The sequence below is a fragment of the Boleophthalmus pectinirostris genome, unplaced genomic scaffold, assembly GCF_026225935.1.
Source record: "Boleophthalmus pectinirostris isolate CB_2022bp ecotype Guang Dong unplaced genomic scaffold, ASM2622593v1 HiC_scaffold_6, whole genome shotgun sequence".
Taxonomy (NCBI): Eukaryota; Metazoa; Chordata; class Actinopteri; order Gobiiformes; family Gobiidae; genus Boleophthalmus; species Boleophthalmus pectinirostris.
In genome coordinates this window covers 30934893-30962837 of record NW_026571447.1, presented here as the reverse complement: position 1 = coordinate 30962837, position 27945 = coordinate 30934893, and the positions used below count along the sequence as shown (strand labels likewise).

General features: G+C 40.2%; 1 protein-coding gene across 1 annotated transcript; it reads left to right on the top strand.

The window, feature by feature from the left end:
- The first annotated feature begins 38 nt into the window (after window positions 1-38).
- LOC110163037 (uncharacterized) lies at window positions 39-27945 on the top strand. The gene is made up of 22 exons (XM_020927953.2): window positions 39-173; window positions 1660-1858; window positions 3696-3876; window positions 5709-5831; window positions 6835-7028; window positions 8609-8759; window positions 9250-9365; window positions 10006-10099; window positions 10657-10791; window positions 10865-10939; window positions 11430-12227; window positions 15394-15525; window positions 15614-15793; window positions 16798-16992; window positions 17072-17272; window positions 18216-18392; window positions 21998-22174; window positions 23807-23941; window positions 26374-26448; window positions 26697-26905; window positions 27254-27462; window positions 27555-27945. Exons 1-22 carry the CDS (start codon window positions 160-162, stop codon window positions 27928-27930), a joined length of 4146 nt encoding a protein of 1381 aa, XP_020783612.2. The 5' UTR covers window positions 39-159; the 3' UTR covers window positions 27931-27945.

Sequence of the window (27945 nt, the reverse complement as noted above, 5' to 3'; positions counted from 1 at the left end):
AGATGCAAAATGCGCCACAAATAGAGTTTAAAATGTCTACGTCTGCAAATTGTGTAACAAACACGGGGGGAGCAGGGTGAGTGTGAAATCGAAATTAAATAAAAAGGAGAAGAGGAGATTTTGGTCAATGATTTGCGAAGACATTTGAACGTGAGCGCAATGTGGAGATTAAGGTGCGTGAATACTTTTATATTTACTATATGAACAGCAAAAATAAAGTCTAAGTCAGGGGTCTAGCTCTCCACCCCCTTCCCCTTTCTGAATTACATGTATTGTCCTGAATAACTCAAACTGGATTAATTAAATGCCTATTATTACTGTAAATCTGTCATTATGGTGCCTGACTTTGTGCTCTCATAAATAGAAAAAAAGGTTTGTGTTTCATGTTTATTAATTGCACCTGATCTAAGTCTTGCAGTGGCGCTTATGTGTACTTTATTTCTTGAGAAAACTGAAAATTAGTAGCTCTTGGGAATTTTCATTTTGTACACGTAGCTCACCCGAGGAGAAAGGTTAAAGACCCCTGATCTAGGGAGTAAAAATGACTGTGAAAGATCTCAAAAACTTCATTAAATGCACCTATATAAGTTTTCTATTGCAGGGCCTCTCACTTTTGTCACTTTTGTCACTTTAACTTCTGTCATTTGTTCATTTCCAGGGTTTTTAAGTTTAAGTTTTATTTTCAAAGATACATGGTATGGTGGAGCTGTTTTCTTGCATCCATGGAGATTGTTAAACTAACTAAACTTTAAACATTATGAGACTTTTTGGGCTTGTTATGACCATTAAATTGTCTTATTTAAATGTCAAACCAGATCACCGACTGAACCGATATTTGGAAGCCGATATCTGATACAGCAACAGTTTCAGTCTAGGCAGTAACAGTATCAAATTGGTTCATCTCTATAAAACTGTGCCGCAAGATTGATCGGAACAGAATTGAAATCACAATTAGTAAATCTAACCACAAATCAGCACAACCTGTCTTGTCTCCATCTGCATAGAAACTGCTGACCCCGTAGCTTAGATGAGTGCAAACAGATTCTGAAATGATTTTAAACAGAAAGTTAACCTTACTGGAAAATGTAGAAGTAGACAAGGTACAAAACTGAGGCACTCCCACTGAATATATTAAATATATTAAAAGTCCTTTATTGCATGTGCGTCCCTTCATGCAATAAAGGACTTTTAATATATTCAGTGGGAGTGCCTCGGGTTTGTACCTTGCCCACTTTTACATTTTCCAGTAAAGACTACTGTTTTAACCCTCATACTCCTATTTTTAACACTTTTATGACCCAGTGAAGCGCTCTACCTATTTTTCTTCTTCTGACATATTCTGAAATGTGATTAGTTTGTCAGTTCATGTTTCAGTCTTTTTGTTAATTCTCCTGGAAGTGTATAAATTGTGAACTTTGAATGACATCCTGTTATTATCACGTATCTAATCATCACAGCAGTGCTTCTCAGAAAAATCACAATCAGATGTTTTTCCCAAATCGCTCAGCTTTAGTCACAAAGATCCGAAAGACTTGTGAGAGCTAGAAACAAGTTAGACTTAAACTACAGCCATGATAGTCTGAATTTAAGTCCTGCTAGATCGTCTTTGTTGACATTTACTTTGTATTGTTCTCTCAAATGTCTTCATGTACTTTTCAGTCTCCTGGTGGTGGCGCTGTGCCCTCAGACGTCCTTCTCCCTGCTGGGGTGGGTGGAGTCTCCTGGATACCCCCGAGGTTACCCCCCGCACACGACTCTGAACTGGCGCAGGTGTGCACCCGAAGGACACGCCCTCTCTATCCAACTCACCCACCTGGACCTAGAGGACAGCGCCGACTGTGAGAATGACGCAGTGAAGGTACAATTATTTCTGTACAATATCACCTACAGGGCCCATATTACTCCAGTCTATGTTCTAATGTTGTTTCCTCATCACAAACAGACCCGAAGTTGGGTTTTGTTTCATTCACACATGTTTAACACACAAATCCTAGATGTTTAGGCTTCTCCTCTCAAACAGAAAACACTCTGTTCCACCTTGTGATGTCATGTGGTAATATAGGATATGCTCCACTGTGTTTTTAAACTCCATACACCTTCACTAAAATCATTTGGATCATTTCAGCCTTGGAATTGACAATCTCTACTGAATTAAAGGTAAACGGTAACCTGAAAATTTAATGACATCATGAGGTGAAACAGAGCATTTTGAGCTTACAGCTTCATAGAGACAAGCAACTGAAGCCTGTTGTGGAAAAAAATTATATAGATCTTGAAGAAAAACATAATTAATCCAGGTGAGTTTTTGGAATACAGACAAAGGTTTATTCTTGTTACTGCAGATATGGACAAAGACCATCAGCCTCACCCCCTTCATCAGTATGTCCCTACCACATTTTCCCCTCGAATGTTACAAAGCACGAAGTTTCTATAGCCTGAGATGACTTGAGGAGATACATTTGGCCGTACCAGCTTGTCAAAGCCTGATCCCATCAGATCTCAGAGGCTCAGCAGGGCTGGGCCTGGTTAGTACTTGGATGGGAGATCACTGGGAATTCCAGGTGCCACAGTGGGGCCAGTCACAAAAAACTGTCATGTCCTTATGCAAGGCACTTCACCCACATTGTCTAGTATGAAAGTGGTGTGTGTGTGAGTGATGGTGGTGGTCGAAGGGGTCAGTGGCGCAGATTGGCAGCTGCGCTTCAGTCAGTCTGCCCCAGGGCAGCTGATGCTACAATAGTATCTTGCCACTCCTGGGTATGGAATGAGTGAATAATGCTCTGTAAAGTGTCTTTGTGACAAATGTCTGTGAAAAGTGCTATATAAATAAAATACTTACATTTCAAACTGAGAAGGTGACGACTCCTACTGAGGTGTGGTCAGAATTGCTTGATCTGATTTACATTGACATTCACGCATTTGTCACTTCCTGACAAGATTACCAAGCAAAAGGGAAAAGAAATGTTTACACTGAAGGGTCTTTCTAACACTGTCTTTAACTACCAAACCAAATTTACACAAAGACAGATTGAGAGAAATCTTTCCACAATATAAATCTCCATCACATGCCCTAAGTTTGTTACCAGTCAGATCTGTGGAGAGGCACCTCTGATCACACTTAGAATACATGTTTTCCAAGGTATTTTTCAGAAATAAAACTGTTGTAAATGGAAGCTAAATGTCATACTGCCAAATATTCTAGGTAATACAATGACATAGAGACGAGCATGTGGCAGAAGAGTTTTATGTTCATATTCCCGACTGTTTGTGGTTCATTTTACAGTCCACTTATTTACTTCAACTTCAATCAAAAAGTTTCACATCAGTAACTAGATTCAACAAGATATAGTATTATGAATTTAAGTCTTTTTAAAGATAACTTTTCTGGTGGGAGGGCCTGTTTTTCTCCATGCATGTAATTGGCTGTCTTGTAATGTTCCACAGTATGACTTTAAACTAATCTGTCTTGCATTTTCAATTCAATTTAAGCATATGACTGAACAAAAGTCAGCCATACAGCCATATTTAAATGCAATGCGACTGCTGAACATTCCAGGCAAAGAAATAACATCTTTATGGAGACAAGAAAGTGGCAGAAAATATGTTACACAGTACATCTTTAACCCAGGCTAGATATAATTGTATATTTCTGCAGTGTACAGTACTATTAAAAGCCTGTGTACCTGTTTCCTTAGGTGTATTCAGATGAAAACCTGATCTCAGTCCTGTGTGGGACTCTGAGCTATGAGGAGCTGCAGAGGTCAGTGAACCCACAGCTCTGGTCTGCTCCCGGAGGATGTCTCAACCTGACCTTCCACTCAGACTTCTCCAACCGCCACCGACACTCCGGCTTCAGAGGCTTCTACACCATAAAAGGTCTGAAACTGAAGGAGAAATATGATGTAAAATCAGTGGTGTAGTGGGGATTTTTTAAGTGGGGGTACACGATTCGTGACTGAACCAGGAGGACTAAACCAGGACTAAACCAGGACTAAACCAGGACTGAACCAGGACTAATCTTGGACAAAGCTCGATCGGCAGAAGCTCTGCGCCGGCCTTTTCTCCTGTGGTCACCCGACGGTCTACATGGGCACACCTCCGGGCCGTTCCCGACACTCAGTTCTGGTTTAGTCCTGGTTTAGTCTTGGTTTAGTCCTGGTTTGGTCCTGTTTTACCCCTGGTTCAGTCCTGGTCCCTCATGTCTCAGGTCACTGTAGGACAGTACTGCAGATATCATGAGCTTATGCAGTTTGTTTTCACCACTGCCAGTAGCTCCAGTTTGACATTTAAGTTGTAGCTATTTTCTATTTGTTTTTTTTGTGTTTTTTTTTTTTTGGGAGAAGTGGGTGGACGATGTACCCACGCGTCCCACGCCCACTACACTCCTGTGTAAAATCCACTTTTTAGAGCTTTTGATCATGTCGTAATGGTTATTTACTTATCATTACCCTACACAGTTTTATTTTGAATGGACTTGGTGTATGGCCATGTTTTAATAATCTTACATTATCCTGCATTTGGGACCTGAGTGCTCAGGAAATATCAGTTTTCACCTACCCCCAATCCCCACCTACAGCTCTGTACTCTTTAGTTTTAAATTTCAGACTTGGGGTCATAAACAAAAAGAACGAAGAATGTAAAGAAGCCATTTCTCTCACAATGAGGAGGGCCAGCAGGAGAGAATCTGTTGTGCAGCTCTGAACATGAAGTCAAGTGTTTTACAATTAACAAAATGTAAATAAAGATATTCATATGTGAAAGTTATTCCTAAATAGTCAGTATAATATCAGCTGACCAGCTCTGGTTAGTTGTTTTGTGAGATCCTTTCAGTCTGTAATGCAGTTTAAGACTAGGGCTGAACAATTTTATAAAAAAAATTTACTGCAATTTTTCTGGCTTTTTTTTTTTTTTTTTTTTTTTCAAATCAAGTTTCAGTGCACATGAACATTTGCAAACATCACAGAAACTTACATCATACCAGAGTCCTGCACCTAGTCGGGGACTGTGGGTGCCCAGCGTGACTACCACCACTACTACTACTACTATGACTACGACTACTACTGTCAAAAATCCCTCATCACTTCACAGGCGTTATTTACTGAGCAGAAGATATTGATCGAGATGCCAGATTTTTCGCCGCACACACCACGGACTGAACCAGGACTGAACCACGACTGAACCACGACTGAACCACAACTGAACCAGGACTAAACCAGGGCTAAACCAGGACTAAACTAGGACTAAACCAGGACTGAACCAGGAATAAACCAGGACTGAACCACAACTGAACCACAACTGAACCAGGACAGAACCAGGACTAAACCAGGACTACAGCAGGTCTAAACCAAGATTAAACGAGGACTACACCAGGACTACACCCGGTCTAAACCAGGTCTAAACCAGGTCTAAACCAGGACTAAACCAGGACTAAACCAGGACTAAAATAGGACTAAACCACAACTGAAGCAGGATTGAACCAGGACTTCATCTGGTCTAAACCAAGATTAAATGAGGCCTACAGCAGGTCTAAACCAGAACTGAACCAGGACTGAACCAGGACTAAACCAGGTCTGTTTTTGTTGACTTTTATGTGAAGCACTTTGGTCAGCTGAAGTAGTTTTTAAATGTGCTATATAAATAAACTTGAATTGAATAATGTTAAAAAATCTTGATTTGATAAAATAAGAACATTGTTTTGACTTTTGCAGATTATGATGAGTGCAACGACCCTGATAACAGATGCACTCAGTTTTGCCACAACCTCATTGGAGGATACTACTGCTCCTGTCACCACGGGTTCCACTTAGACACAGACAACCACACATGCTCAGGTAAGGACCGAGACGAACCGCAGAGTGAACCAAAAACACAATTTCAATGCGCATAATTAACAAGTTGCAAAGAATTACGGTAAATGATTAAAGTAATGTCATTTCTTCTGCAGAAAACAAACTTGATCTTATTAAATAGCCTCTCTAAACCACACTCTTTATGCAGTTTCATATTCTAAAAACGAAGTGATTTGCTGATTAATTCTTCTCTCAAATATTAAAACTCCTGGACTGGATCGCAAAAACAGTGGACATATTGTAAAAGTGAACTCGTGAACTAAATGTCTAAATGCAATAAACAGGAATTGAAACAAAAAACAGAAGCAATCACGTGGATCAAATTGGAGAAGTTGTCAACGCTGTGAGTGCGTGTCACTAAATTTTATACTAGCACGAAAACTATCTCCTTCCTTTGAGTGTCCACACTTCACTGTGATTGGTTGATCTGCCTGTCACTCACTCACAACATGACTGAGCAGGACAAATTCATGAGTTTCAGCTTTTTGTTATGTTTGATGTTTTAGATACCACAATTTCTATGTCATTTTCATTTATAACTATATTTTTCGTGATGTTGTTCATTGCTATGGCAGCTGGCCTAATTTTGTTCATTCTGAAACCCATGAGAGGAGTGGGTGGAGAACGTTGACGCCATTTGTCTACAAGGAAACGCAGGTGACGCCACTAGACCAAATACACTGTAATTTATAAGACGAAGTGATGTGGAAATATGTGCATTCCAGTTATGGTCTTATTATAGAGCCACGGTTCTAGTTCACTAACTTTGAACTTTGTGTGTGGAACTTTAAAAGACAAAGCAAGAAGCATCCTGTGAGGTTTTTTTCTTTTTTATTAAACTCTTTTTGCAGAGGCAAGAATTTTTTTGAGCAATAAAAATAACTGTGGAACACTTCAATAACATACCAATAACTGATAAACTAATGTAATCTGGACCATCTTTAGCAGTGATGAGGTGATATTAAGTGCTTTTCCCCTCTCACAGTGAGCTGCAGTGAGGACCTGTCTGGTCAGAATGAGGGACGAGTCTCCAGCCCGTCGTGGCCCGGTCTGTACCCGGAGAACAGCCACTGTGTGTCCACTCTGTCTGTGGATCCGCACCTCCAGCTGCAGCTCACCTTCCTCCAGCCCTTCGACCTGGAGCAGGACCCAGAGGGAGGCTGCCTGGACAGTCTGCGAGTGAGCACTGCAACCAAAGCACAACATGCATAAGGAGAAGTTACACCTTTATATAAAAATGTATTTGTCTCACAGTGGGGAAATTAGAGTAGCAAAGTTCTAGCCAGGCTGGTGCCACCTAGTGCCTCCTCTCAGTTTCATTTCTCTCCAGCGACTAGGACAGGAATCGGAAAACACTAGGAGTCATACATTCTGTGTTGGCAACGATTCCCAAGATCAAGCCTTTAAAGCCGGAACAAAGAGAATATTTGGTGAATTTTATCAAGGAGATAGACAGTATTGCCCTTCTTCCTACGGGATTTGGGAAAAGGTTAATATATCAGTTTCCACAAAGTGAAACGGGATGATGAATCAGGCTAGCAAAGTTCAACAACAGCAGGAGAATAGTAACCATTAGAAAAGATAGATGACCATTTAAAAACTTAGACACAATAGACATAACATCTAAGACGATACTGTGCCTGTAGAGTAAAGCTAGAAGGCTGGAAAACCTACATTTTATTATAAAGCAGTGCAACTAAACAAATATGAATCACCATGACAACCCAAAATAGGTCATGAAAGCCAAACAAAAATGATGATGAATGTTACTGCAGTTGTAGCTCCAATGAACTACACAAATTCTCCTTTTAAGTAAGTAAATATTTAATAAAGGTTTTATTTATATAGACTTTTCACAGGTCATATGTCACAAAGATGCATTACAGATCATTATTCATTCACTCCACACCCGGCGATGGTAAGATACTATTTTTTCTCCAGTATTTTTTTCTTCAGTTTCTCTATTGTAACCACAGCTGCTCTGGGACAGACTGACGGAAGCAAGAGTTCCAATCTGCACCCTCCAACCACCACCACTCACGTACACACCACTTTCATACTTAGCAATGTAGGTGAAGTGTCTTGCCTAAGGACACAGGCAGTTTTTGCAACTGGCGCCCCCATGTGGCTCCTGATTTACCCATTTTTTTTTGGGTGGTTTTTTTTAACAAGAACTGTTAACTTAGTTTTGTTATGAATAATTGGGCACTAGTTCTGTCCATCACAAACTGTACAAAAGTTATAGTGGTTTTAAAACACAAAAATACTACTGTGATCATCTCTCTGCAGGTTAACTTTGACAGTACATAAAGAATTTTTGGAATAATATATACATGTATTACACTATTTTCTGTTTTGTGTTATAATGTTGTTTCCTCATCAAAAACACATTTAGGCTGAGTTCTTCTCTCAAATGCTCCACTGTGTTTTTAAACTCCATGCACCTTCACTAGAATCATTTGGATGATTTCAGCCCTGGAAATGACCAATTCTACTAAACAAAAGATAAAAAGGAGTTTGAAAATTACCACTTCATGACATCACAAGCTGAAACAGAGCATTTTGAGCTTTGGAGATGTAGCCAGACTAATAATACAAAAAAAGATTACTCAAACATGTATCTATGAATAATACTAAACAGAACTCTGGGTATATTTTTGATAAGGTAACAGCAACATAATAACATGGCTTAAAGATCACAAGAATCAATTTTGTTTAAGATAGGACCTTTAAACTTAATTTAATATTTTGTTTTTCAGATCGAGACTCACTCTGGCACCTTAGGGCCCTTCTGTGGGAGTAACTCCCCGTCCTCCCCCCTCCTCACCCACTCACACCAGATCAAAATCCACTTTGAGACCGACGGCTACGGGACCAACCGCGGCTTCTCTCTCATCTTCACAACCGCAGGTGCCCAAAGTTCACATTTAAAAGATGCTCATGAATTATTTCACACTTATAAAATGTAAAGCAGAGGATGGGATGGTAGTGCCCTTTCACATTTTTCTTGTTTACTTTTTTTTTTTTTTTTTTAGAAATTGTACTTCTCAGAGAAGTTTTTGGACTACACAATTTTATTCCTACTTGTATAATATTTTGTCTGAAGTAACAGAACTCTTTACTTGATTGAAAGCTTTGGTTACTCTTCCCGCTTTAAGTCCATAAGTAACAAAGCTTCACATATTAATATTAAATGATCTGAACATGTGTGTTTCTTGCACTGCTCCTTCAGATACAATTCAGTTTTTCTCAATTTTGTGTATTATGGCTTTTTCCCCCCTTCCAATTATCGCAACTTCAAATTGTAAATCAGATCGTTACATCCTCACTGCTCCTCTTAAATTTACTCTTGAGTAATAGTTTCCCAAAATACTTTTTCATCCAAATGAAACTTTTACAGACAAGGTGTGTCTTCCTACCATAAGTCCATACTCCACCGTGGTGCCGTACTCAGTGGAGTACAGCCCGGGCCAGAAGGTGACTGTGACGTGTGACGTAGGACACTATGTTAATGTGGTAAGTCATGTGTGGCCAAAATATATAACATTTTATCTGTGAATTATTTGTTATGATTAATTTATGTGACTATAACTACAACAGTTCAGTACAAAAACTAATAATAAAGGATTAATCAAACATGTCTGAATGAAATGAAAGATAGTCCTGGGTGATTTTGATGAGGTAACAACATCATAACATGGATAAACGAGTCAATTTTACCTAAAATATGAGTGAAATGTTCCACAGTGTGTCATTATCCATCCCCATAGAGACAAGCAGGTGATGCAGTCATGTCAGAATACAGTCCAAATCGAGAGGGAATCCTACTCCCAATAAATCTGAAGTATTTTTGAGCAATAAAAACACAATTTCATATAATATAAGCTACAAAAATACAAATTTAATACCATAATGTGGAACATTCCAGGCTAAGCAACATGTCCTTGGAGATGAGCAAAAGGCAGGCCCAACACTGGAAGTTACAGAGTGCCTCTTCAATCAGAGTTTTTTAGTTTTTTGCTCACACTACACATTATGCTTACATTAACCTACATTTATTACATTATTGTTGTTATCAGTAGCAAATAGAAAATACAAATTTGTATGTAAAATGTACAGAATATGTAAAGTCAAACAATGGAAATGTCTTCTTCAGGTTCAGAGTGACGGCAAAAGCAAAAGAAGAGCACAAGAATATGTAACAACGTGTCAGACAACAGGAGACTGGAGTCCTCACTACACCTGCCAACGTGAGTTTGAGATTTACACTCAAGCGCAACCTCAGCCAGCTTTTTGTTTTAAAGTTGCACTGTGTAACTTTTCTGGTGGACCTGTTTGACTTTGTGGAGATGTCCTTATTTTACCTCTAAACTTATTTATCTCCAAGGAGACAAGCAGGTGACATGACCAGGCAAGTTACTGGTCAGATCTGTGGAGAGGTGAGCACTCTTACAGTAAAAAGCACAATTTCCATGTTATTTTGAGCAAGAAAAGCAGCTGTAATAAATGCTAGAAGAGATATATGTTTAATACAGTGTTTCCAGGAAAACCAAGAACTTCTCCATGGAAACAAGCAAGTGGTTAAGCTTCTGCCAGAAAAGTTACAAAGTGCACCTTTAGTTTTGACCTTGTCAAAAACATACTTGGAATTGTGCTTTATTTAATTCACACAAGTTTGAGAAATCCTTTATTATTAGTCTGTCTACATCCCCAAAGGTATGTTTTTGATGAGGAAACATTATGAAAGAGATAAGAAAATAGCATAATATAGGAACTTTAAGTGTTTAATATCAGTTTCCTTTTGTAGCTTTGAACTGTGGCCGGCCTAAAATTCCCAGAGATGACATCCTTGTTGTGGTGGGTCCAGACAAGCTCCAGACTCTGTACCAAAGTCAAGTCAGGTTTAACTGCAGTTCATCGTACTACAGGCTCCAAGGGGATGGTAAGACTAACACAAGATGGCCAACTAAATGACTAACTTCTCCGCTCTGATTGCCCTCCATGTGTTTTTCTAGATACTTACACCTGTGGTCCCAATGGTGAATGGATCTCACCAGATAACAACCCACAACTGCCAAAATGCATTGAAGGTATTAAAATTATGAGTGCAGTAGATTTATTATTGTTGAGTTGTTTAAAGTAACAGATGTTATAAGTATAAATGAGTCTGAGGGGAGTGTCTCAAATAGTCTGAACAGGGTGAGAAGGGTCATCACCATCTGAAATGAGCCTCAACCACAAACTTGATCAGTTTTTAGAACAGAGTCGCGACTGAAGGTGCAACAGCTGATGTACAGGGAGAAAAGCAGAAGGGAGAGTACACAGCCCTGTGGAGTTCCTGTGCTACAGACTCTACAAACATATTCTGAAGTGCATGTGATCCTTTTTTTGTTTTGCCAGTTGCATAATTATACGTTTTCCCAAATGCTAACACTGCTGGACTTGTTCATTTGCTGTGTGAACCGAATCTTATTTTTAAATTTAGCACAAGACAGTTATATGTCGGAATATTTGCAGTAAGATATTTTGTAGTTGTTTCTGAAGTTATGCAGTCCTAATCCTTTTTTGTTTGTGTTTCAGTGTGCGGTATGCCCCAAACTGCCCCTCTTAGCACAGGCAGGATTCTTGGAGGTGAGCCGGCAAGTCTTGGATACATGCCCTGGTACTTGCTGATCAAGAGGCCCAGGAGAGGAGGAGCGTCTCTGATTAGCGACCGCTGGGCTGTGACCGCTGCACATGTAGTGGAGGGGTTTGAAGAAGCTAACCTGCGCTGGTTAGGTGGCATTGTGGATGGCAAAAGTCCAAATTTTGTGGAACTGCAAAGTGAGAAAATCATAATTCATCCTCGTTACATCAAGGGGTTATCTGGCTCTCGTACCAGCTTCGACAATGATATAGCGCTGATCCGATTCACTTCCAGGGTTGAACTTGGCCCTCACATAAGTCCAATTTGTTTGCCAGAACACAACACACGACTTAGTACAAATGATCTAGGGACAATTGCAGGATTTGGTGTGAAAGATGATACTACTAGAGCACGCGTTGCTCAGATATTGCAATATGCACCAATTCCAGTGATTTCAGAAGCTGAATGTCGAAAAACACCTAAAAATGGTGCAATGCAGTACACTAGTAACATGTTTTGTGCTGGGGAAAATGGCAGAGATAGTTGTGAAAAAGATAGCGGTGGTCCATTTTTCACTCCAATGTTAGGGGCGAGGGAGAGGCCGTATCGACTCATGGGGATTGTGTCTTGGGGCCCAGTTTGTTCTAAAACAGAATACAAGGGTTACTACACCAAAGTGAAGAACTATGTGTCATGGATTCGAGAAACTATAGAGGCAACTGAGAAGAGTCTGGAAGAGCCAGAAGAAGAATAAAGCATTAAAGGGACTATTCGGAATTTTGGACATAGGGCCTCATTTCATAGTGAGCCAGAGTGTTGGAGACACTTTTTAAAATATTCCATCCAGTACTTGTATTTGCAGAAGTCGCTGGTGCTAGGCTAGTGCATGTCAATGGCCATAGTTATCCTGCCACTAAAAACATTCTTAGCCACTCCACAAAACACCCAAAGCAAATCTATTATTACACCAGACTGTCGATGTAAATGTCTGTGTTGACAGAATAATTTCAGAAGTAAAACCAACCTTGCATTTGAAGGATTTATGCCTGAGCAGCAGCAGCGAGTTGTACTTTCTGATAGAAAGTTTGGCAGTGGTGGACTGATATATGAGAAAATAGTCCCTCAACTTGCGACGATTCATGTGATGCAAGGTTAGTTTTATTTCAAACACAGACATTTACATCAACAGTTTGGTGTAATAACAGATTTGCTTCGGGTGTTTTGTGGAGTGGGTAAGACTGTTTTTAGTGGCAGGATAATTATGGCCATTGACATGCACTAGTCTAGCACCAGCGACCTCTGCAAATACAAGGACTGGATGGAATATTTTAAAAAGTGTCTCCACATGTCTCCAACACTCTGGCTCACTAGGAAATGAGGTCCTATCTGTCCCTTTAATTTACATGACATTTTCTTTTACTAAGCAAATCATAACATTTAATATCACTAAAATTATAATTTACTTATTCACCATTGGGTCTACATTTTAATGGTTCAGCATATTTTAGTGACACAATAGGCTGATTTGTGTGCATGCTTTGAAATAAACCATATTTTCTGGACAGTTTTTCTCTCAATTTCATATGTGCACATGATAATATTTCCTACTGTTGTGATGTCCCTGATCACTGTATGGCTGTAACTCACTGCTCCAGATAAGTCGCCCCAACAACTCTGGATGAAGGATGGGTCAAATGTTGCCTGACCAGCCAACATTCATTCATAGGGATCATAAAGCAAGAGTCCAAACTTGAGATGGTCCAACCACAGCTGCTGATTTGAAGCATGTGTCTCTTAAAAGCAAAAATCATCTCAAAAATTCAGAACAAACTATATAACTGCTTTTACCTGAGATAAATAGTAGCTTGGTGCTTTGATTGTTAATTCAGAGAAAATCCATGGTGTTTCTCAATCTGTATGTTGTTGTTTTTTTTCTCCTTTTTTATGCGTTACAGCCATGTTTGTTTTTGATGCTCGTCCTTATAAAGTTTTGTCAGAGCATGTGTTTCTGTTTGGCTAGGTAAGGTCAAATGGATAGAATGAATTTCTTTCATGAGAGGTTAATAAAATATATTTAACCTCACATTTTTTAATATTTGACATATCTGCTTTGGTCCAATACCAAAAACGTAGCAGATAATTAGCACTTAACATTTTGTCTACGAGTGCCTGTGTGTCATTCACAGTTTGTCTTATATCATATCCATAAATAAATTATACTCCATATATAGCCTATATTTAGCCTTCTTTGAGAACTTTACTACAAGAAAAATATTTGCAAATATCACTTGATAACAACAGCAAGACAAATATCGGACATCATATCAGCTGGAAAAGTCCATGTCAGACCATGCTTACGTCAGGTGTATCATGGGCTCAGAGTATTTACATTGCTGCATTTCACAGGACAGTATATTCAACTGTGCGGGGATATTGGTCAGAGAGTGCAAAGGTCACTCAGTAAACACAAAACAGGGGAGGATAAGTACGGTTAGGTAAAAGTGGTGGCCTCAGGTTTACAGAAGTATGCAAATGAAACCTCTTAGTACCCCCTAAGTGTCTAATAGTCCAAGGACCTCCTTATCTGTGTACAGGAAGTGTCTTGGCTTAAAAACACAGATCTAAAGTCACCTGAATCACCATTCCAATGAGATGGAAACATGTCCATATTAAGATTCTCTAAAAGTAGTTAACTTTGATTAAATATGTGTTACCCCTAAATTTATTGTGACACTGCATTGATCAAAAAAGATTTTTTTAGTGGTTTAAAAAAAATAATTAGTATGGATAATAATACACCAATAATAGTAAGTCATACACCAATAACCTTATTCATGTGCGCCTCCCAGTGGTTAATCCAAGAAAATGCAGAGAATCACTCAAACTCCAGAGCTAGGGATGAAGCTGGCTTGAGAGCACCTAGAGCCAATGTGTCCCGGGTATGAGGAAAGAAAAAAAGGAGTACACAAACAAGATAACTTCAAAGACAGCAGAGATGCAAAGAGCCTGTGGCATCCAGACCATTATGAACTATAAGCCCACACCACAGAGCTGAAAGAGTAACACCTCTAATGACCTGAACAGCTTGTTTGCACAATTTGAAGCACAAAACAACAGCCACCCAAAGAAAACTACACCCCCTCTCCACGACTAAACTCTGTGCCTGTCTGTTTTAAGCGTGAAGAGGACATTCACCACCATCAACCCATCAAGCAGCAGGTCCAGACAACATTCCAGGTCGTATGTTGAAGGATTTTGTCTTTACAGACATCTTCAACAACTCTTTGGGGCAAGCCTTTGTCCCATCTTGCTTCAAAGCAGCCACTATCATGGTGTCATGTCTCTGCGCTGCCCCTTTTTCTCAGAGAATAGACTTTAAAGCAGATCTGCTTGTATATAAGTCTCTCCACGGCCTTGCACCAAAGTGCATCTCCGACATGTGTCATATGAACCATCTTGCACTCTGGGCACAGGCATGAGGCCAGTCCCTGAGGTCCTCAGAGTCAGGAATAAACATGGGGAATCAAAGTTTAAAGGGTCAATATTATGCGATTTTGTGATCTGTAATAATGTGGTTTCCTCATCATAAGCAGACCTGGAGTTGTGTTTTGTTTTATTCACATATGTTTTAACACACAAACCCTGCATATTTTGGCATGTCTTTCTTTTATACAGATCGATATCAGTCTGGTCCTCCATATACCAGCCCCCTGTGATATTTTTTTCATTCATATTTTCTGGACCATGTGTGTCCCTGATTGGCTAATCCACCTGTCAATCACATCCATCTGAAAACAGAGAGATTCACATGTTTGTAAAGTATTGAAAACTTGTGTACAAGTAACAAAAAACAAGATGGAAAAGCCATTAGGGTCAGAATTAGGGTGCAATTACCTTTTCCTCGTATTGAGTGGGCAGGTTTTAAACAAACACTGAACAGGATCAGTAAACCAAAGTTCCAAAGTTTTCAGTCCAAAGCAGCAATGAAGCCAACAGTGATTTTTATGCTATTTCTATGTAGATTTGTGGAGTTTACGTTAACATTAGAAAGTACGCAGCATTTTAATCTATCTACTTTTAAAATCAGATGTTTTTTTTAATGTTACTCACCCTCACTGTGGCTGGTATTGTCTCTTAGAGTGTTCAAAGCTGCCTTCAGTTCAACATGCATTTGTACTGGACGAATACAAAAAGACAGAGTACCAAATAGGAGATGTGATTTACTTCTGCTGTGATCCTGGGTTTACGACTGGTCTGAACACGACCTACATCTGCACTGAGGACGGCTGGACAGCTGCCGCCATCGGCCAGTGTGTTGGTGAGATGTCATAGTTAAAGACTGACTGATATATATCGGGCCGATATTTGGACTTTTTAGCACATCATCTCTTGGTCTTAACTCTCCAGCACATGCCGATACTTAGGTCGATAAGGTGTCTAAAAAATACACACAAAGCTTAATTTTAACACTTAAATATGAAGAGGTAACTGCTGAAAACATGGCTACACTGCTCGCTTGAAAGTTTGGTAAAAATCAAAAAAAGGCTGTGAGTGAGTTTGTACTGAATTTAAATTACATAATTTGGGGATAATAATCAAAGTCTGCTCTACATATTGACCCAAAAATATCGGTGGAGCTTATCGGACATCGGATTGTCTGAATTCTAAATAATCAGTATTGGCATCGGCCATGAAAAACCCATGGAGGTCGATCTCTATATGGTACAACAGTGTTTCTCAAACAGGAGTACACAAACACTTACCAAGAGCACAGGGAAATCTATAAAGTCAGATTATAAAAGAAGGTGAAATGGAATAGTATTTCAATATAAATTTTTAAAGCTTAAAGGCCCAGTATATTCCTCTTGTGAGCTTTAAGCCATGTTAAAATGTTGTTAACTCATCAGAAACAAACCTGGAGTTGTGATTTGCTTCATTCACACAGGTTTAACACACACACTTTGCAACACTCTGTTCCACTTTGTGATGCCATGTGGTAACACAGCAAGTGCTGTACACCTTGAATCATTTGGATAATTTCAGACTTGGAATTGACCATTTCTAAACAAAAAGTAAAGGGCAGCTTTTAACTTGAAAACTACCACTTCATGACATCACAAGGTGGAACAGTATTTGAGCTTTGGAGATGTAGACAGACTAATAATAAAGGGTTACTCCAACATGTGTGAATGTGTATGTTTTGAAGGAGGTAACAACATTCTAACATGACTTGAAGCTCACAAGAGTCAATTTTGTATAATATAGGACCTTTAAACCTTTAAAGTTTTACAGCACAGGCCTGATCTGTTGTTCTCGTCACAGACGACTCTTTTCAGGTGCTTCGGGGCTGCACTCCCCCTCCACCGCTCACAAACGGACATTTGCTGGAGGATACAATTTTAATCTATGGAAATGGTGCCAGAATCAGATACAGATGTGAGGATCACCACACTATGAGTGGAGGATTGTTTAAAACCTGCACCAATGGACAATGGACAGGTGACATCAAGTGCATTCGTAAGTCAGACCTTATTGATGAAGCCCTATGTACATGAACAAATACCAGTACAAGTAACATACTTCTGATTTCTTGTAGCTGTAACATGTACAGTCAGAGACCCACCATCGGGCACTACTTATTATCCTCGGGACAAGATCATTTTCACTTCTGGAGAAAGTGTGAATGTCACGTGTGGAGAAAATCTGTGGGTGAAGAGCACCGAGCTTCAGACAGCTCAACTCTTTTGTGAAAGCACAGGACGCAGAGGCAGCTGGGACTTTACCCCTGTGTGCCAACGTATGAACAACACACACTGCACACACAGCAATGTATTAAGAAATTGATACTTTGCAGTGACATCACGCTGGGGGTACTGCATGCATGTCTGTAGTGGAATGTTTAGCAGTTACCATGGTGACATAATGCATACATTTTTACATTGTCTGAAAAATACTTGGTAACAAAGGTTACACAAAGTTTACTCTTGTGAGCGTTAAGCCATGTTAGTCATCAAAAACTTATCTGGTGTTGTGTTTTGTTTCATTCACACGTGTTTCAGTAACTCTGCATTATCAGTCTGTCTACATCTCCAAAGCTCAAAATGCTCTGTTCCACCTTGTGATGTCATGTAGAGATAGTTTTCATGTGAACAGCTTCCTCTTACCTTTAGTTCAGTAAAAAATGACTGAGATCATCCAAATGATTCTAGTGAAAGTGTCTGGAGTTTAAAAACACTCTGGAGCATGTTCTGTATCACCACATGACATCACAAGGTGGAACAGAATGTTTTCCATCTGACCGAAGAACTCTGTGTAAATATGCAGGGTTTGTGTGTTAAACATGTGTGAATGAAACAAAACACAACTCCGGGTATGTTTTTGATGGGGAAACAACATTATAGATCAGAAAAGAGCGTAATATGGGCCCTTTAAACAAAAAGGTGAGAGCGACTAACTGAACAACTGTTGGTTAATGCTGGACCTTGTTATTCAAGAGTGTCTTGTTTAACAGCACAAATCAGATCCCCGTATGTAGTTCCAACTCAGTCAGTTCTTTCTGGTGAGATTGTGTTAAAACAAAGCTCAGATTAAAGTCTAATTTAAGTAACAGAACTTCAGACAGAGCAGTGCCTCTAGTTTTCTTCACACCCCAGTGAATGTTGATGGCATCAGCTGCAAAGTATCAATGTTAATCTTTGACAATCTTTAATGTCATTGTGTTGTCCTTGTGTAAACTTCAGAGGTCAAATGTTTCAAAGAGGATCCACTTGTCACCCGGTGGGATCAGCCTAGAGAAGGCTCAGCTGACATTGATGAAACATTACAGTATGAGTGTCATCAAGATTTTGAGGCTGTGGCCAGGGACAACAGAGCCAGGTGCACCAGACAAGGCTGGCAGCCACATCCTCTTTGTAAAGGTATGGTGGACTACTTTAAATGTTATATTTACACACACATTTTTATGATTCATCACTATCACATTTACAGAGAATACATTATGTATGAAAATATGTATAAAACCATTACTCATTTTTACAAGTAAACATAACATATCAATTTAAGTTAATGGCCCTATACCAGATTTTTACTGTCTTACAAATGTGAAAAAGTTCATTTTAAAAGGTTATTCTAATTCAAATTATTATCTGCACTGAGTTTGGGTTTTTCACAACGTTCAGAGACCAGAGTAAATCATGCAAAGGTAAATATCTGAGTCGTATTTTTCATGTTTCACTTTTGGAAGCAACACTTGTACTTGTAATTGGGTACATGTACAGCCATGTAACTACTTTTATTACATGTTTGCAGTAATCTTTCCACCACTGAGCATAAGTAAAACCTTATTTGAACATGTTTACTTAATATGTGGGGGACACCAGTTTTATTTTCTTTGCAAACAAATTCCAGAACATAAAAACAATCTTATTTAATCAACATTTATTTGTGGTCAAAATAAAAAGTTTCATTGCCCCGTAGCTCTGCATGTAATCAAACTAGACTATAGACTATAGAGGGACAGTTAATACTCCCTACAACTGTACAACAACCCTTATGTAACAGACAACCCTATGTCCTGTCAATCATTATTTCATCTTCACTGTTTTCCTTATGACCTCTTGTATATAGGTCATTTTTATCTGTACATTTCTATCTACTATTTTTACAATTCTTCTTCTTATTATTATTATTCATTAATTTATGGTTGTAGGTGATTAATTAATAATGAATCTTTTTATAACCTACTTACTTTAAAAGCTTCTGTAACAAGTTGAATGGGTAGACTTGGCAGCAAGGCCTAAGCCAGTTTCCAAATAATGGGGACACTTTGTGTAACTTGCCAAGAACAGGCTGGTTTTCTGTATCCAATCAAAACAAGTCATTTCAATAAAGGGTCACATTGGAAATACCTGTGATATTCAAAGAGCAAATAGACTATTTTCATGTATGGCATTATTGAGTAGGGTTAGGGTTAATCCATCCATCCATCCATCCATTTTCGTCCGCTTATCCGGGGCCGGGTCGCGGGGGCAGCAGCCTAAGCAGGGACTCCCAGACTTCCCTCACCCCAGACACGTCCTCCAGCTCCTCCGGGGGAATCCCGAGACGTTCCCAGGCCAGCCGAGAGACATAGTCCCTCCAGCGTGTCCTGGGTCTTCCCCGAGGCCTCCTCCCGGTGGGACATGCCCGGAACACCTCCCGAGGGAGGCGCCCGGGAGGCATCTGGGACAGATGCCCGAGCCACCTCAGCTGGCTCCTCTCGACGTGGAGGAGCAGCGGCTCTACTCCGAGCTCCTCCCGTGTGACTGAGCTCCTCACCCTATCTCTAAGGGAGCGCCCAGCCACCCTGCGGAGGAAACTCATTTCGAGCGCTTGTATCCGCGATCTCGTCCTTTCGGTCACTACCCAGAGCTCATGACCATAGGTGAGAGTAGGAACGAAGACTGACCGGTAAATCGAGAGCTTCGCCTTTCGGCTCAGCTCCCGCTTCACCACAACGGTCCGATACAGCGACCGCATCACTGCCGAAGCTGCACCGATCCGCCTGTCAATCTCACGTTCCGTCCTTCCCTCACTCGTGAACAAGACCCCGAGATACTTGAACTCCTCCACTTGAGGCAGGGACTCTCCACCCACCCGGAGAGGGCAAGCCACCTTTTTCCAGTCGAGAACCATGGCCTCGATTTAGAAGAGCTGATCTTCATCCCAGCCGCTTCACACTCGGCTGCAAACCGCCCCAGTGCACATTGCAGGTCCTGGTTCGATGAAGCCAACAGGACAACATCGTCTGCAAACAGCAGAGATGAAATCCTGTGGTCCCCAAACCGGACTCCCTCCGGCCCCTGACTGTGCCTAGAAATTCTGTCCATAAATACAATGAACAGAACCGGTGACAAAGGGCAGCCCTGGCGGAGTCCAACATGCACCGGGAACAGGTCTGACTTACTACCGGCAATGCGAACACAGCTCCTGCTCCGGTCATACAGAGACCGAACAGCCCTTAGCAAAGGGCCCCGGACCCCATACTCCCAGAGCACCCCCCACAGGACAGCACGAGGGACACGGTCGAATGCCTTCTCCAGATCCACAAGGCACACGTGGACTGGTTGGGCAAACTCCCATGAACCCTCGAGCACCCGATGGAGAGTGTAGAGCTGGTCCAGTGTTCCACGGCCAGGACGAAAACCACACTGTTCCTCCTGGATCTGAGGTTCGACTATCAGCCGGATTCTCCTCTCCAGTACCCTGGCATAGACCTTACCGGGAAGGCTGAGGAGTGTGATCCCCCTATAGTTGGAACACACCCTCCGGTCCCCCTTCTTATACAGAGGGACCACCACCCTGGTTTGCCAGTCCAGAGGTACTGTCCCCGACCGCCACGCGATGTTGAAGAGGCGTGTCAGCCAAGACAGCCCCACAACATCCAGAGACTTAAGGTACTCAGGACGGATCTCATCCAACCCCGGAGCCTTGCCACCAAGGAGCTTTCCAACCACCTCAGTGACTTCAGCCAGGGTGATGAGTCCGTCTCCAAGTCCCCAGCCTCGGCCTCCTCCTCGGAGGACGTGACGGTGGGATTGAGGAGATCCTCAAAGTATTCCTTCCACCGCCGGACAACGTCCCTAGTTGAGGTCAACAGCTCTCCCCCCGCACTGTAAACACTGTTGGTGAAGAACTGCTTCCCCCTCCTGAGGCACCGGACGGTTTGCCAGAACTTCTTCGAGGCCGTCCGATAGTCCTCCTCCATGGCCTCCCCGAACTCCTCCCAACTCTGAGTTTTTACCTCCGCAACCGCACGGGCTGCAGCACGCTTGGCCCGCCGGTACCCGTCAGCTGCCTCAGGAGTCCCCAGAGCCAGCAAGGCCCGATAGGACTCCTTCTTCAGCTTGACAGCATCCCTTACTTCCGGTGTCCACCACCGGGTTCGGGGATTGCCGCCGCGACAGGCACCACAGACCTTACGCCCACAGCTCCGAGCAGCTGCATCGACAATAGAGGCCAAAAATGAAGCCCACTCGGACTCCATATCTCCGGCCTCCCCCGGAATCCGGGAGAAGTCCTCCCGGAGGTGCGAGTTGAAAGTCCCTCTGACAGAGGGCTCCGCCAGTAAAGAAAAAAGTTAAATAAATACTATTATATACTATATTACACTATATAATGTTATTTAACAAAGCAAAGGGTGGCTTCTTTGACAGAGTTTGACTATTTAAATATAAAAGCAAGCAGTAGAGAAAGCAGTAGTTTTTAATCATCTGCCAAGTTTGAAGCAAGTGTGCAAAATGTCAGGAACTGGTCAGCAGCAGAGGTCAGCTGACCTCTGGGTGGGGTATAGGGCTGCAATAACTCCCTCAAATAAAGTGTGCAGACATTTAAACACAATCAGTATAACATTTAGAATTGCACCTCGTATGAAGAGCCAGTGCAGGTTACACAGCACAGGGATGATGTGGCTCATCTCAAGTTTTTGTCCATAGACGAGCTGCAGCGTTCTGGACAAGACCAATGACATTTGTTTCTCTTTCAGATCCTCAGAGTTGTGGACCTCCACCATCTTTGGATAATGGAGACTTCTTGGCCTCTGGTGGAACATTTAGTCATAATTCACAGGTTGAATACCAATGTCAAGACAAGTACATAATGGAAGGAGGGCCCCACAAAACCTGCCTCAATGGAGTTTGGACCGGGGATATTAAATGTCTCAGTAAGACACACATATTCACACTCAACATCAGCACTGTCATTTATAAGGGCTGTGATCTTTTTCCAACTGTCTCTTATTGTCAGCCACTTGGGTTTTAAAAAAAAAAAAAAAAAAAAGTAACAGTGATGATTTACGCTCTGGAACTGAATATTTAAACACATTTTATTATTACGATTTAATGAGACAAAAATAAAATTTAACCTAAAATCTTGAGTGAAAATTATTAATTCCTTTCCATATTGCCTAGCCATATAATGGTAACAAATTAGCTTCTGCTGCTATGAACAAGCCTAAAATATGAAGTAACTGGAGATAAGGCTAGTAAGTGGCAAATCTGTTTTTAGGCCCGAGCCCCGACAAGCGCAGGGCCTATTGCTTATGTAATGATGAGTGCATGAGCAATGATGAGCGCACGGGCAAGAGGATGTTAAGCAACTTCATCCTCTTGGTCACCCCCTGCATGAACAGTAGTATCACAGTAACCCCAAGGTCTAGGCCATATTTACAGTATAACTGCTAAAGTGAATGGAAGTCAATGGGAGGTCAGTGGGTGACCCCCGACGTGACCCTCAACCATCATTTGATCAACCCAGGTTGAGAGCTTTCAAAAATGGTTTCTGTTCCCATGTTAACGCATATATTCTTTTTGCTAAAATTTTTTTTTATTTTTTTAGACCCAAACTTCTACAGGGCATAGGACCTATTCCTTTTGCAATGATGAGTGAATGGGCGAAGCTCTCAATCTCAAGTCGAGAGCTTTTAAAAAACATATAATATGCTGTTCCCATGTTAACTGATATATTATTTTTGCTAAAAATATTATCATTATTTTTATTCTTCTGCTCTTTCAGCTCTAATGTGACTAAACATAATCAAAAACTCACCAAATTTTGTCCAAAATTCAAAAGTGCCGAAAAATTCGGTAAAATGTGTGTTGCATAATTGGGCATAAAAAAGTGCAAATTTAAAATGGGAGAAAATAATTGAGATTTTTCAGAAAAGCAAAAATTCAGGTTTGGCATCCTGATCCAAAAAGTCAATGACATCTATGTGCTATTGTTACAGTGTTGCCATAGCGATGATATAAACTCTCCATGTTATTCTAATGTAAAATCGACAAATCACCCAAACTTTGATTTCACTCAAACTTGAATCGTGGGTGTACGCCCCGACTCTGAACAGGCTGATGCAAGAAAACACAAAAATGGAGGCAATAGTGCCCCCTGGACAATTTGTTTGGAACAATAACATTTTATTTGTCGTCAACATACAAAATTTGGGACCCTCAATTAAAAAACTCACTGATGCCCACACTCCATTTACATTGTGTTGCCATGGAGACAAGCCAAAAATTTGGCCTTACCAATGGGACGTCCTTACACAACTTTGGCATAGCCAAACCAAATTTGGTAGCCAGATGCAGCTATTGTCTGAAGAAAGTTTTTTTTTTTTTAATCAGCCTGGTATTGGAATCTGTATTCAGTATCAAATCTATCCCTTATCTAAATCAATCAGTATTGTGATAACACTAACCTGTGATAACACCTGTACATTTAGAAAATGATGTTGTTTTATTTGTTTTGCCATATTGCCAACTCCATTTCAAATTTAATTTCTTTTGTTGAACTACAGTTATTGATTGTGGAGAGCCCGAGCCCCTGTTAAACGGAGGTGTGTCTTTTGTCTCTGGTGAACGGAATGAATACGGCTCTATTATTCAGTATCACTGTAATGAGCCGTATTATTCTCTGAGAGGAGCTGTGAATGGTGAGTTGTAACAAATAATATACTTATTTAACATAACTTTTCTCTTATCCTGTGTTTATTTATGTGTTATTTCATTTATTTAACAGTGCAGCTCAGACAGGGCCATTGGTCATTTGGGTGCCCAAAGCACAAATGCTTTGTGGTGATTCAATGATTCAGAATTTGTCAATGCGATTTGCTTATTTCCAAAACAAATACCCAAACATGAAAGTTAAAATCATAAATTACTTAACAGATGAATAAATAAATAGCACCACCATTATTATAAACAAAGATTTGTGCAATGACTGCAGTCTGAATACTGAACTGAACATTGTAAACACAGAACAAGTAGATACCCTTGTAAGAAATAATGCACAAATTTCTTTGGTTAATAATGTACATAAGGACAAATAATTGCACAATAAAATTTACTCAATCAAAGAACTTTAAATAAGAATTTGAAAGTGAAAATCTGCTGGCATGCACGGAGGTCTGAACACCGAGAGAGAGAGAGAAAGAGATAGAGGGAGAGAGAAAGTAAGGGGGGAAGAGAGAGAGAGATTTCAGGGACAAACACTTGGTGCCCTGTGCGCTGTGTGAGTGTGTGGAGCCATGGCACTGAGCTCAGAAGCCTTAGTCCTTTTCTAAGAGACCACAGAGAATCAGTGGTTTAGTGCAATTTGCCACACGGGTTCATACTGTACACAGATTAAATTTGGACTGGAAAAGCTCTGATTTTTATCTGTATTGTATTATTTAAAATATAAATGTACATATTACCAATCACAAATTTTATCAGTATTTGATCAAAAATATTTATGAGGAAGAAAATTTGAAGATGTTGGAATAGCAAATACATCAACACTACTTTTGTACTGTGATATGTAACGTGTTCTTGAAAATCTACACATCTCACAGTGTGTTTATGTGTATGTAGGCTCAACTGTATATTCATACAGTCCGTGCTCTCAGCTGAGGCCCTTCTCCCTGTTTGACACATTTGTGAAATCCTTTGGTGTTAGATTTTAGGTGCACACAAATGTGCTTTTTTGCTCTCATGTTTTAATTTCTATATTGAAAGTAACAAAGTCCTTTACCACGTGAGAAGCCCTTTAGTATGGAAAAACAAGTTAAATTCAAAGATCATGTGTGTTTCTGAATTAGAGCTGTGTCAAGTGCTCTGAGAAAAAGCCTGACAACTGTGTGAGCTGATGAGCTCCAAATGACTTGACCACCTGTGGCCCTGTTCAGACACATTTGTATCACATTATCAAACTAAACCAAGTTTCAAAAATTGTGATAAAACTATTTTTTTTTTAAACTGTAACACTACACTACATGTTTACTACTTTCTACATTTTATATTCATATGGAAAAGATCACATATAAGAAGCAAAATATATGGAAATGTGTATCAAAGAAAAAGTTAAATAACTCAGAAATATATAAAATATATTTATCATCAAAATTCTTCAAAGAATCCACCCTTTGCTTTGTCAACAGTTCTGCAAACTCTTTGCCTTCTTTATGAAGTCCCCTGAAATGGTTTTCACTTCATATGTGCCTCGTCAGAGTCAGGGCATGCCAAGAGTATAAACTAGTGTGCAAAGGAAAGGGTGGCAATAAAAAATATATATCTATAATCAAAATGTTTTGAGTTATTTTGAGGTTACTTTTGTTTATCATATTCAATATGTGTCATTCATAGTGATGCTTTCAGTGAGAATCTACAATGTAAATGATGAAATTAAATGAAAAAGTGTCCAAACTTTAGACTGGTAGTGTATGTTCCCACTGCTAGTTTTTCCAGTGTGCTTCTTAGGTCATGTGTCAAAATATGAGATATGGTTTGTGTTGAATGGCCAGCCAAGACCACATGCTTTTCCTGTTCTTTCAAAGATGTAGTCTGGAGCCGTATCTTGTCTCAATGAATTCTGAAGAATCTGAATGACAGGCAGATCAACGAGTAAGAAAAAAACAACATAAAAATAAGCAAACTAAGCGAAAGTGCAGATTTTGGCGGAAGTGATAAGCAAGGTAAATCTGAGGTAAAATAAAGGATATATTTAGTTCTCCAATCCAGTCTTATTATTTATTTGTACATGTTTAGTTCTGAATGATACAAGGATATTTGAGAAGAAATTTCTTCCACATTTGAGAGAGACATGCTACAAATGGTAGTGGTTTCATATTGTGTTTAATTTTACAAATCCATTTTAATTTTTTATAATTACATCCTTATTTGTTTTGTCTATGCAAATTATTCAGAATAATATTAAATTTGGAAGCTGAGTAGTTTTAAAAACTGTATAACATTGAGATACTCTTAGGGTTAGGTGCAAAACGCAAACGTTTGATTGTGGGACAAATGGGCCGTGGAAGCAAACATTTCTCGTAAATTATGATTTGACTGTCTGCAGTGTATTTTTAAATTATATTTATTCCCTCAGTAAACTTCAGTTGTGAAGCAGACCAAAAATGGAGAGCCATTGACGACTCTGAACTGAAACCGATTTGCATACCAGGTACAACTCCTCTTTTCAAGTACTGTAGGATGGCATGATCCATTCCCATATTATTTATTTCATAATATATGTTAATGCACTGCCCATATTACAAGAAAAGAAATATGCTGTATATTATCTGTGAATTAACTGTGTTACTGATATCACCACAAATATTGTCCAATATATCAATACTGCATTTCATTTGTTGTATCTTGACATGGAGGCCTACTCTGAGGTCATTTTCTTACCCGTGTTTGTGTCTTCAGTCTGTGGAAAGCCCCAAGTGCGTTTCCAAGACTTCCAGAGGATCATTGCAGGAGATGAAGCTCCACACGGCAGTATCCCGTGGCAGGTCCGACTGACCTCATCTGAGAGTAGATCTGGAGGGGGCATGCTGATCTCCGACCAGTGGGTCCTGACAACAGCTCACTTCCTCTGTCCAAAAAAATGTCCCATAGCAAACAACACTGTAAAGGTAACACTATAAAAAGCAGTGAACGTGTGTATGATGAACAATTAATCTTGCTGTGCAACCAGGGATGGTGCCAGACATTTTTGGTTGGAGCTTTGGGGGTGCACATATAATATGTTAATTTAGAGCCTTTTATGGTTGTGAACGCTTCCCCAACCCCCACCATGTTTGTTTTGTTGTTTAAAGTTTAAAGTGCCCCATTGCCCATTAATGTATTTATGTAATGGAACAACATTATTCAATCCAGGTCCAATAAAGATAAACAAATCTAATAAATCTAAATGATTTGACCATATACAAGGATTAGATGTTGTGTGTATTATTAACTTGACTTGTATTTTTACATTGTAGATCTTTTGGGGATCAAATACTGTGCAACGCGTTCCGAACGCAATCGCTGCTTCTCTTCATTTACATCCTGGATACAATAACTACGACCAGTTGCACTTTGACAATGACATTGCCCTGATAAAACTCCCAGAACCCATCACATTTAATCAGTATGTGATGCCAATTTGTCTGCCCTCTGAGGTACACAGCTTTAGGGATGGTGATGTTGGGTAAGTCTTTAACTTGTATTTATTTTACAGATTTTCTAACACTGATATAAACTTATGTGGATGCAGTTTATAAAAACACAGTCTCTCTTTAGAGTGGTGTCAGGATTTGGCCTCACAAGGACGGAGGAGAAAGGTTATTTTCTAACAAAAAACCTCACATATGTGCGCCTCCCAGTGGTGAATCCACGGAAATGCACCGAATCGCTGGAGAAGTACAAAAGAAAACACCCAGGACAACCAATGCCAGAAGAATCTTGCAACATGTTCTGCGCAGGATTCTCAGACGGAGCAAAAGACTCGTGTCATGGGGACGGCGGCGGACCCTTTGCCCTCTGGAGGACGGACCACTACTGGGTGGCAGGGATCATCAGCTGGGGCATTGCCTGTGCAGAGGAAGGCACTTATGGGTTCTATACCCGAGTTCAAAACTATGTGGACTGGATCCACAAAACTATGAATGAGAACTGAGTTGTCATTACCTAT

Excerpts from the sequence above, each read along its gene's own strand:
- LOC110163037 (XM_020927953.2), top strand. Across the intron at positions 9,366-10,005 it reads TAGGACACTATGTTAATGTG|GTTCAGAGTGACGGCAAAAG; the intron begins GTAAGTCATGTG and ends TGTCTTCTTCAG. Across the intron at positions 18,393-21,997 it reads GCCACATCCTCTTTGTAAAG|ATCCTCAGAGTTGTGGACCT; the intron begins GTATGGTGGACT and ends TTTCTCTTTCAG.